The sequence below is a fragment of the Anastrepha ludens genome, chromosome 4, assembly GCF_028408465.1.
Source record: "Anastrepha ludens isolate Willacy chromosome 4, idAnaLude1.1, whole genome shotgun sequence".
NCBI lineage: Eukaryota > Metazoa > Arthropoda > Insecta > Diptera > Tephritidae > Anastrepha > Anastrepha ludens.
In genome coordinates, this window is record NC_071500.1 from 26,233,220 (window position 1) to 26,244,285 (window position 11,066).

At 39.2% G+C, this 11,066-nt stretch overlaps 2 protein-coding genes across 2 annotated transcripts; both read right to left on the minus strand.

The window, feature by feature from the left end:
* On the minus strand, positions 1-679 carry LOC128860420 (pupal cuticle protein Edg-78E-like). Its single transcript, XM_054097946.1, has 2 exons — positions 586-679; positions 1-504 (listed from the first exon to the last, which is right to left on the minus strand). Exons 1-2 carry the CDS (start codon positions 595-597, stop codon positions 136-138), a joined length of 381 nt encoding a protein of 126 aa, XP_053953921.1. The 5' UTR covers positions 598-679; the 3' UTR covers positions 1-135.
* A 9,677-nt stretch (positions 680-10,356) lies between these two features.
* Positions 10,357-10,853, minus strand: LOC128861453 (larval cuticle protein LCP-17-like). The gene has a single exon (XM_054099592.1). The coding sequence runs from the start codon at positions 10,844-10,846 to the stop codon at positions 10,403-10,405; it is 444 nt and encodes a 147-aa protein (XP_053955567.1). The 5' UTR covers positions 10,847-10,853; the 3' UTR covers positions 10,357-10,402.
* Positions 10,854-11,066: the final 213 nt, after the last annotated feature.

Consider the following 11,066-nt stretch of genomic DNA (forward strand, 5'->3'; position numbering starts at 1 on the left):
CTTACATATATACATATGCACATGAGGGTGTCTGTGATTTACATACCTATTACAATATATAACTTATGAAACTGTTGAATATTTTCTAAATTTCTTAAAACTAATGAATTTTCTAACTGAGCTGCTATTGACCGTTTACTTTCCATTTTTCAATTGGACTTTTTCGAAGGGATGTGCTTCAATGTAAGCCAATGATCTGAGGATATAATCCGGAATTGGAGGTGGTGTCGGCAGGTGAGCGCCCTTAGGTTGATATCCATTCTCATCGGCTGTGTATGATACTTGTATCGGTTGCCCCTCAGGCGAAATGTATGAATAGGAGCCTGTTGCATAGGCAGCGCCAACACCGCTCTCCTCAGCCTGAATCCTATTCGAAGTTTCATAGGCATAGTTGTAGCTGCCATCGGGTCGCACTTCATTGTCATATCTGAGTATTGAGGCATGCACGTCAGCAGGATCGCCGCCGGCGTAGGCGAGTGCGAACAGAGTTGTGACAATGAGAAGCTGCGCGTAAGAGATATACAGTGTTTTCGAATGTAGTTATAAGTAAAAAAATATAATGAACAAAATTTATGCTAAACTTACTGCTTTGAACATTGTCCTTGTTGAAATTAAATTAACTTATGCTATATAGATTTTTCTTTGATTATCAGCTTTGGCTGCTTGTGTTCTGGGTGGAAGTGGCTTTGGTACTGATTTGTTGAGAGCTTCAAAACATTTTTATATGTTTCGCAAGTGTAGCCCCCTGGTGTGCTTTTCAAGCACAACTTTGATTGTTTCGACAGCTGCACCTTTCTATGTATGTGTATTAGTGCGAATAGTTTAAATGCACACACATACACACATATATATATATATATGTACATATTTTTGCATCGCCGAGGCGTTACAGCCAATCAATCGAAAAAATGAGATATAGACAATCATAAGCAAATATATATTTAGTACACAACTTAAGCCGATTAATATAATTTTTTAGAGTAAATTTTTGTATATTTTAGTTTCGCTTAAAGCGCTTATCAGCTTGCCAATTTGATCGAGATTTATGATTTTTTGGTAGATTATAATTGTATAGATATATAGAAATATTTTGCTGACGCTTTTGGTTCACGGACGGTAGTCAAAACCAAAAAAAAGAATGAATGTGGGTACATTAGGGCGGGTTCAATTTTCATCTACTTTGTTTCGGCGACTGAAGTGTTCTGCTGGCAATTCTAAACTAAAATTGGAAGAAAACTTCTAAATTGGATTTCAAGTCTCCTTACTTAAGGCGTTAGAGGTAGTCAGAGGCCCGAAAAAATGATGATTTTCAATAATTTTTTTTTTACTAGTCAATTGCTTTATTTTACAACAATAAAGACATAGCATTAATACATCATTTTTCGACTTGGCTTTGGCATAATTTAAAAAAAAGTTAATAATTGTAAGAGTTATCCCAAGTTTAGTAATGTCCTCCTCTAGTTCGTCGGCCCATCTTTGTCTCGGTCTTCCTCTTGCTCCAGTATTGAACGCTCTGGTTTCTACAATTCTCTTCTGCGTCCCTTATACCGTCCAATGGAAATTCATTATGAATACAGGGTACGGTACTCGAAGTGTAACCAATTAAAACGGCCATCAATTTAATTTGAAATATTACTTTTATTCAATTCAAAATACAAAATGTGTGAAATAATACAAAATTAAGAATCAATTTACTTTTGCTCGATACGACCACCTTTTGCCTTGACTATGGCCTTGAGACGGTCCAGAAACGAATCGCAAGCTGCCCGAATGCGACTTACAGGTATTTTGGCCCACACGCGGACAATGATTTTTTTTTCAGCGCCTCGAGGCTGGTGAATCTTTTAGTTCGGACCTTGCTCTCCAAAATGGTCCAAAGAGAATAATCTATCGGATTCGCGTCTGGTGAATTTGAGAGCCATTGTGGGGACGTTATGAAGTTCGGAACGTTGTCTTTTATCTATTCTTGGTTCACTCGAGCATTGTGAGACGATGCCGAGTCCTGTTGAAACGTCCATGGTTTGCAACCAAAATGTTTGTCTACCCACGGCTTCATGACTGCTTTCGGCCAAGCGAATCAACTCCTTCGCTCTCTCAAGTTTGTCTGATTCCTGCTTTGGTGTGAGAACAAGCGCCTTGTGGATCTTGTAACGCTTAACTTTGAGATAATTTTTCAGTATGCGGTGGATGTTACGGTCAGATATTTTCAATTCTTTCGCCATTTGACTGGCACATCGTCCTGGATTTCGCTAAAGTCGCTTCTTCACTTTTTGAACCATTTCACGTGACGTTGCAGTCTTTTGATGACCGCCTCATGACGTTTCGCGATGCTACCAGTATCATTGTAACGAGTAATGGCGCGATAAACAGAAACTTTGTTTACTTTAAGGTGCTCGAGCTCACGAACAATCGCTGGTTGTTATTTTCCAGCCAAATATAATGCAATCACACTGGACTGGACTGTCATTTAGCCAACTAACAGACAACTGATTCCCGTACATCAGCTGCTCGAGCGGTCTGAAGTAGGATACACTTCGAGTTCCGGACCCTGTAGGATTTTTAAAATGTTCCTGAAAAATTGGAGGATGTATGGTAGTAAACGTGTAAAATTTTTATGATTTAGAATTATCTAATATCCTACACAGACGGCGGCGTTCATCGAGATTAGCGCAGTTAATTCTGATTAAAATTATAGTGTGACAGGCAGTTGTTATGCGGATAAGTGAACACCTGGATAGTTTTGTCGGTAAATGATGGACCGCAGGCAACAAATACGGGCATTAGTCCTGATATTAAGAAATAAATTATTTATATATTATTATAAATTTATTACAAAAAAATCTTAAATTGCAATTTCTCAAACTGCTCCGAAATATCAAAACAATTAATGGAATTTCGGACGCATTAGTGCAAACTATTAGGCTTCTTTTTCGCCAAGACTTAGCAAGTGGCGAATAGATGAAGCAAATAAACATATGTCAGCAATGCGGGTAGAGGGCTGCCTTAAATTACATGCGCTGGTAAGGCAGTGCGGCCTAATGTGCTATAGTTATACTCACTAGCGGCGAATCTTACTCGATAACTCGATAAAAAAAAATAACATTTCACATCCAGTTCTTCCAGTCCTTCCTGTTCTTCTCTTAAAGTTTTCATTCACAATAGATATTAAGTGTCATTTCTCGGCAATGTGCGGTGGTGATTTCCATACTAATGATGGATGACTTCAAGGTTTTAAAAAAAGTTTCGGCTTCTTCAATTATCGGGCGAAAAACGTTCTGTTAGTTGACCCGTTTAAAGAAAAACTAAAATGGCCGAATTTGAGCTGGGTGCAGGAATAACAGTTTATATTTTACGGGAAACAATGACGATCTTGAAGATAGTATGCCGTTGGCCGTTCAAGAAGGAAAATGGGGAGATAAACTGCGCTTTTTAATGTGCAATACTGTCGATCTCCTTTGTAGTTCAATTCCTGAGGTTTATTCTTGTGCCCAGATATGTAAAGGGTGATAAAGTCAGAGGTCTCGAATTTTAAACTGAAATAGAACAACGGATATTCAAATGGATTGGACAATTTTTAGTATTTTTTTGTGAAACCATTCATGACATTTATTTCTTAAAGATAATCCCTTTCAAATGTTGAGCGTAACTGCGCCGTAATTCGGTCATCCCTAAACACTAATTTTGAATGACCCGCTGGAGGACTTCGGTCGGTATCTCGTGAATAACTTTGGGCAATGTTGGCTTCCGATGCCTCAACCAAAGCTGGTTTATCCACAAAGCATTTAGACTTACATACCCCCAAAAACAAAAGTCCAAAGGTGTGATATCTCACGGTTTTGGTGGCTAATCGACTGGTCCGAGATGAAAGATAAATTGCTCACTGAAACGACAACGCAGTAAATGCATTTTTTCACGGCCTGTATGACAAGTAGCGCCGTCTTGTTGGAACCAAATGTTGTGAAGGTCACGGACTTCACTTTCCGGCAGTAAAAGGTCTTTTATGATGGCGCGTTAACGTTCGCCATTCACTATAACATTGGCTCCAGCCTCGTCTTTCAAGAAATAAGGGCCGCTGATTCTTTCAGCCCATAGGCCGCACTAAATGGTTGCTTTCACTGGATGTAATGGCTGTTGAATGAATGGCTTCGAGCTTCTCTCCAACCCAAATACGGCAATTGTGGTCATTGACGTAGCCATTAAGTAAAAAATGGGCCTCATCGCTGAACGCCATAAGTTGGCCTGAGCGCGCGTTGAACACTTTTCACAGCATTGATTTGTCAGATTAATAAATAAAATTATAAATAAGAAGACTCGAAATCCATTTTAGAGCTATGCTTCCATGGACCTGTTTGTTCAGAATGGTCTGTAAAACACTTCGGCTTTCGAAACAAGGCCATTTATATTTTTTGAGAACAGATTTACTCGCCCTAATGTCAATATTTGTAAGTACAAAAAAATTTAGCAGAAGCGAAATATTTGAAATGAAAATCAAATTTAATTACCGACACACAAATAAACATATAAACGTCAGATTTTTTCAAATTTATTAATCGGACTTAATTACACAGGATTCCATTGTCTCAAACAGCTTTTCAACAACAAACTTCAACTTACAATCACAAAAGAATTGATTATTAAAATTCAAATATTCTCCGTTATGTTTAAGATCTAATACTCACACATGCTACTACACAAGTGGGGTATACTTACATACGTGCACACATACACTCATACATACATATGCATATATAAAAACGTACGAGTCTACAGAAGTGTTACGCATAAAATATTTTAAAGATGTGCATCTTATGCAATTAATATGCATTTATTTGGTTGTATTTGCATACAGTTTATGATTTTTTAATCAACAATAGTGCACAAGTTTATTGGAAATGTCGCTGAACCCTTGAAAGAAACAATGCTAGTAGCAAAATAGCAGACAAATGGCGTGAATGCTAATAAAGATGACCAACTTTTGTGCGAGTAAAAACATAATGGACGGATGGATGGACGGAGTTCTTCTATTCATGTGTACACATACATACATATATAAGAAAGACTTGGCGGTCATATCTATATCGAAAATGTCTTTTTCTAAACATATAGTCTTTACAATGGTCATCATGTCCAGGTCTGTGCTCGGCTTTGCAGTAAGGAATTCAAAGGAGTTTTAGAATCTTCTACGCTGAAGGGTTTGCATTTTCTCTTGTTAGAATAAAACTCGACTGCAACTTTATCCGGGATCCATTCTATATGGGTTCATCTTTAAGAATTGAGAAGGTTCAGAAACATTTCACTAGATTTGCCATTCAAAGTAGTCCCCCTCAGATATAATACACTTGTGCCAGCGTTTCTTCCAATCCTCGAATCAATTCTGATAAGCACTTTTTGGTATATCCTTGAGCTTTCTGAGCGATTCGGCTTTTATCTCCTCAATCATCGCAAAACTCCGCGCTTTCATGTGCCTCTTTAATCTTGGGAAGAGGAAAAAGCCGCAGGCGGCCAAATCTGGTGAATACGGTAAGATAACGGTGTTGTTTTTGGCTAAATAATCTCTCCCAAGCAAAAGTGAGTGAGCAGGTGCATTATCATGATGCAAAAGCCATGCATTTTTTCCACAATTCCGGGCGTTTTTTTCGTATTGCATCACGCAAACGGCGCATAACTTCAAGGCAATACTCTTTATTTACTGTACGACCTTATGGTAAAAACTACTGATGCACTACGCCATGGTAATCGCAGAAAACAGTGTGCAAAACCTTAACATTTGATCGAACTTGAAGTCCTTTTTTGGTCTTGTCTTTCCTGGTGTTTTCCATTGGGACGATTGGGCTTTGGTTTCGATGTCATAACCATATATCCATGATTCGTCATCAGTTACGAATCTTTTAAGCAAATCTTTATCATCGTTGACGTCATTCAACAATTCCTAAGCGATGTTATTTTTGGTCAAAATTCAGCAAATTTGGAACGAAATTCGCTGCCACACGCTTCATGCCCAAAATCTCCGCAAAAAATTGCATGACATGAGCCAACCGATATACCGACATCGTCAGAAACTTCTCTCATTGTGATTGGACGATTCTCCATAACAATTTTCTTCACTTTCTCAGGGATGTTTTAGAAGTAGATCTTACATTTTCTTTGCGCATGCTTGACTCCAAATGGATACTGCCAAATTAAGAGGCGGAAGAATTTGGTTCACGATGTTTTCTTTGATGATTTTTCTTTCCGTTGAAAAAAAAAAAAAACGAAAAGTATCGTTAGCATCTTACTTCTTAGCATTCATCAGCGTTCCGACTAAATTTTCAAATAGTCCCAATTTAAAGTGAGTGCGTTTTATACAGGTAGCTCCTTCTGCAGACACTTACTGATATTAGCATGTTAGCAGATATAAGCCATTATATTTTCAGTAGATACCGAGTGCATAAACGGTGATGCGTGAATCCACTTCTTCTGTACTGCAATATTAAGCTCTTCGTTAGCATTACTCTACTATTCTTCCTTAAAACTATTCTGCTATTAATTTGTGTATTAGATTGTGAAGGTGCTAATGTAGGCCCATATGTAACGCGAATAGCTAGCAGTGCAGAAAAGTGAGAGGAAGGCAAGTTAGGAGATGCTACATTCTTCATTGTTGTTCACAGGCAAGGCACTACCATATTCCAAATGTGGTATAAGAGAGAAGAGGGATGATATTACAATGTTATGTCCTCATCAAACTTCTCTGGATCTTTAAAGTCTGTCGATAAAGCAGCTGACCAGTTCTCAATAGGGAATGGAAAAATTGGAGAGGGGGATTGTACAACATTAATTCCTCTTTACACTTCCATGTGATCAAAGAGAGCAGCACATCCAAGCTCCTTCCTTTTCAATGTGATAAGGTATTTCACTAATTTTCAGTCTAACTTTTTTAAGAAGTGCTTCACAGATGTTGATGATCCTTGTTTCTTTTGTACACGAGGTCCCGAATTCAGCAAACGGTTTCTGAACTAAACTTGTCCCGACAATTAGTTTTAACCACAGTGTGTAAGGGAATCTGAAATTTTCCTCCAAATACCTTCCAGAATATGTTTATTTTCGGTATTGGAGCCGCTCCTCGTAAGATGTTATTCGAAAATATATTATGGATATTTTTGAACTGTTCATAGCTCTCCAAAAGGCAGACTGATACTATATTTTGCCTCAAAGGAGTCTTTTGGCGCAAGTATATGCATCAACTTAATCCATCAGTACCAGTGGAAACTGTTCTGGTAAGTGCCGAAATAGTTATTTATGTCCAGAAGTCCGATCGCCGTGATGAGTAGTCCGCTCACACGCTAATACGTCCACACTCGGCTGCAGCTCACACGTTACTTCCCACGGTAGAACACATTAACGGTATTCTTAGGCATAGAAGGGACCTTCGGTATCATTCAGGCACTTAGCAAAACTGGCAAATGAGGCTTTTGTCTCTTCTAATGCCAAGTATTTGGGAATCGTGCGAAATCTGCGGTTTTCACTATCGATAAAAATATCGAAGAAAGAATTTGTCCTAAATTTTATGTTTTGAACGGAATTTCGAGTGCCGAATCGTTGGAAATGTTGCAGAAGGCAGAGTATTATAAGGCTTTTGCAGAGGGCCGAGAAGTCGTGGAAGATTTGCCCCGATCTGGTCGCCCATCACCGTCTTCAACGGATGAAAAAGTTGATAAAGTCAAGGAAATGGTGCTGGAAAACAATAAAACCATCAATTAAGTTTGAGGGAGGTAGCTTGTGACTAACGAATCAATTCGCAATATTCTACACCATCAATTGGGCCTGAGACGCATGGCTGCTCGACTTGTTCCAAGAGAGTTGAATTTCTTTCAAAAAATCCACCGGAAGAAGGCGGCTGAAGACATGCTTGACCAAGTAATATAAATTCGGACCCAACGTTTATCCAGCGCATCACAACAGGTGATGAGTTTGACATGCAAACCAGTCAACAGGCGGCTGAATGGCGCTATCCACATGAGCCGAAACCCAAAAAACCACGTCAAAGTCGGTCAAAAATTAAAGTAATGCTACTCGTTTTCTTTGATTATCATGGTGTTGTGCACTCGGAATTCTTTCCAAATGGTTCTACGGTAAACAAGAGATTATTTTTTTGGAAGTTATGTGACGTTTGAGAGAGATTGTGGAAAGAAAACTCATGGATCTTGCACCATGACAACGCATCGTCTCACAAAGCTCATGTTGTGAACACTTTTTTGTCCAAAAACTCAACAAATATCAACGCACAACCACAGTATTCACCAGATTTCGCCCCCTGTGACTTTTTCCTTTTCCCAAAACTTAAATTGCCATTCCACGGGGGCCGTTTTGATCGCCGCGTCGATGGAGGCCATTAAGGAGAATTCGCTGAAGGAGCTGAAGAAGATCTCTTCAAACGATTTTAAAAGGTGCTTTGATGACTGGAATAATCGTTGGCATATGGGTATTGCTTCGAATGAAACCTATGTTGAAGGTGACAAAATAAATATTGATTGTTAAAAAATTATTTTCCGTTTTATTGAACAGTTCCCGGAACTTTTTTGACAGAATGTATAATCTGTTATTTTTGAAAGAGGATATTCAGAAGGACTTTGGGATTGGAAGCCAAAACAGTGATGTGGATGTACCCGGCATTATTAGGCAAACTCCTCGTCAATCTATCCGCACATTGGGTATAAAAGATGAGCTGGGATCATGCCCATCTGAAGCATTCAGCCTTATCCTGAACCTGACTTCTATTGACTTTACTTATTTACTGCTATGCCGATTTCCTCGTGGAGCATTGGGCTTATACAATGGATCTAAATCGCACTCTATTAGGTGTTACACGGCAAATGTCATTCCAGTCGTAGTTTGCGGCATCGAGTTCCTGTCGATGGTTCTCCACCAAGTGTTCCCTCCAGGTCGTTTAGAACAATGGAAATTCCATTGTATTCCTCCTGCCGTATGATATTGTTCACGGGTTTGCGGAGTGTGTAATCTATTGAGCCCCACTTATGCCTACCAATCTCAATCGCTACAGTTTCTTGTTGGGTGGGGTGCCATAATTTGCTTCTTTTTTTTCTGGCCATCTTACACCAAGTATTCTTTGCCTACATTTGTTAATATTTACAAGTTTGAATTTTCGATTCGATGCGGAAGGAACCTTTCCATGTTTCGCATCCAGCATTAGTTTAACATTGGACTTAAAGGTGCACAGCCTTATTTCGCATGAGGTCTGGCACGATTTCCATATGTTTCTCAGCATGGCAAACACCGAATTTGCTTTTTTAATCTTTGTATCTACGTCTTCGCCAGTGCCGCATTTGGCTGTGATAACACTTTCCAAATACACAAAGCTACATTCAAACCATTCAAAGCATCATTCAATGCAGTCATCGCCTAAAGAGAGCGTTGGTGATGGCGTGGAGCAGAAGCCACCCTGTTTCGGGGAACTTCGCTTAGCTCAGTCGCTATGGCAGGTGACGTAATTTATGTTCACATCACGAATTATTAGATGCAAACTAGTCAAGTAGCTCGAATTGGAATTTCATTCAATGCCTCCGTTAATGGAAAACTCTCTGATCATAGAAATATCTGCGGAAACGAGAGTGCAAACGTATTAAATAAGGCAGTAGCACTGAAACGAACACCCTGACAAATCCAAAGAGGCATCCCATCACATAAATCCTTCAACTTCTTGACCAAGAATATAGATGTTTAAAATTGTAGCAAATTCGAATAGGACTAAAGATAATAGATTTCATGGTTTGCTTGTTAGGTATGGTGAAAAAAAATTCAGGGAGCTTTGGAGTGGCACCCCTCGAGTATGTTCAACAAAATTTAGCATGTGGTAGTGATATACGAAAACAATCAACACAGCCAATGATCATGCCATGGCATTCGTATATCACTAATACAAGTTAAATTTTGTTAAATACATCCCAAGTGACGTCAGCCTATCAGCCAAATCTGTCAAATTTGCTCAGAGCCGAATAACGGTCTGTTACAAAGACCACCTCTAAAAAATCGTTTACCATGGAATAGGACTACCCCGCAAAATAACCTGTAGAAGTTATTGCTTTGACGTTAGCGAGGAAACAGAAAACATTTTTCTATGCGAATGCCCAGTCCTGGCGTCGCTAAGCTATAGGACGCTGGAGACGTGATATGTGGTTATACAAAAATCACTCAAAAAATTGGATGCTTTTAAGCTTTTTTCAGCGGATCTTCCACTGAAAGGAAAAGCTTTGCGAATACCCTTTTTACCTGCCTGCCGCACAGAATGAGTAACCATTTCAATTGATTTACTTGTATATGTGTGAAAATGTTTGATAAACATAATACCCGTATATTGTTAAGATTTGCTGAAGGAACTTATTTACTATAATATTTCGATGCGTGGTACTTAAAAGTGTCTACGTTGCGCTGGACGACGGAAGCTATTCACTTGATGGCTGGGCGCTGCTACATGATGGAATGCTGGTTTTTGTTGTAGGCGTTGTGGCTGTTGTTGACGGGCGGCATTCTCATCATATGGATGAGAACGAATGTACTCCAATGACTTGAGGATTTGTGGGGGAATTGGAGGTGGTGTTGGCAAGTGATTACCCTGCGGTTGGAATCCGTTTTCATCGGCCAAATACGAGAGTTGGATTAGTTCACCTTCTGGAGAGTAGTATGAGTAACCACCACTGGCATGATGACCACCATGGCCTTCCTCTTGAGCGCTGATGCCATTCGATGTGGCAAAGTCAAGTTTATAGCTGCCATCTGCGTTTAATTGGCTGTCGTGTTTGAGAGTTTCTGCAGGGGCGCTTTGAGGATGGGCAGCATGAGCGACGCAGGCCATAGCGAAAAAAAGGATCTACAAAAAATTAAATAATATGAAATAAGTAATTGATTTTTACAGCAACGGAGTTCAGTAAAATTATTTATCACTTACGAATTTGTTCATTTTCACGGTGTTTTTTTTGTTTTGTTTGCTTTAATTCTCCACTGGAGTTGTTAGCTGTCGAAAATGCAGGATTGATTTGATGCTGATTAGCAGAAATTGCACAAGTTTTATACGA

Excerpts from the sequence above, each read along its gene's own strand:
- LOC128861453 (XM_054099592.1), bottom strand. The coding sequence starts at position 10,846 with ATGGCCTGCGTCGCTCATGCTGCCCATCCTCAAAGCGCCCCTGCAGAA.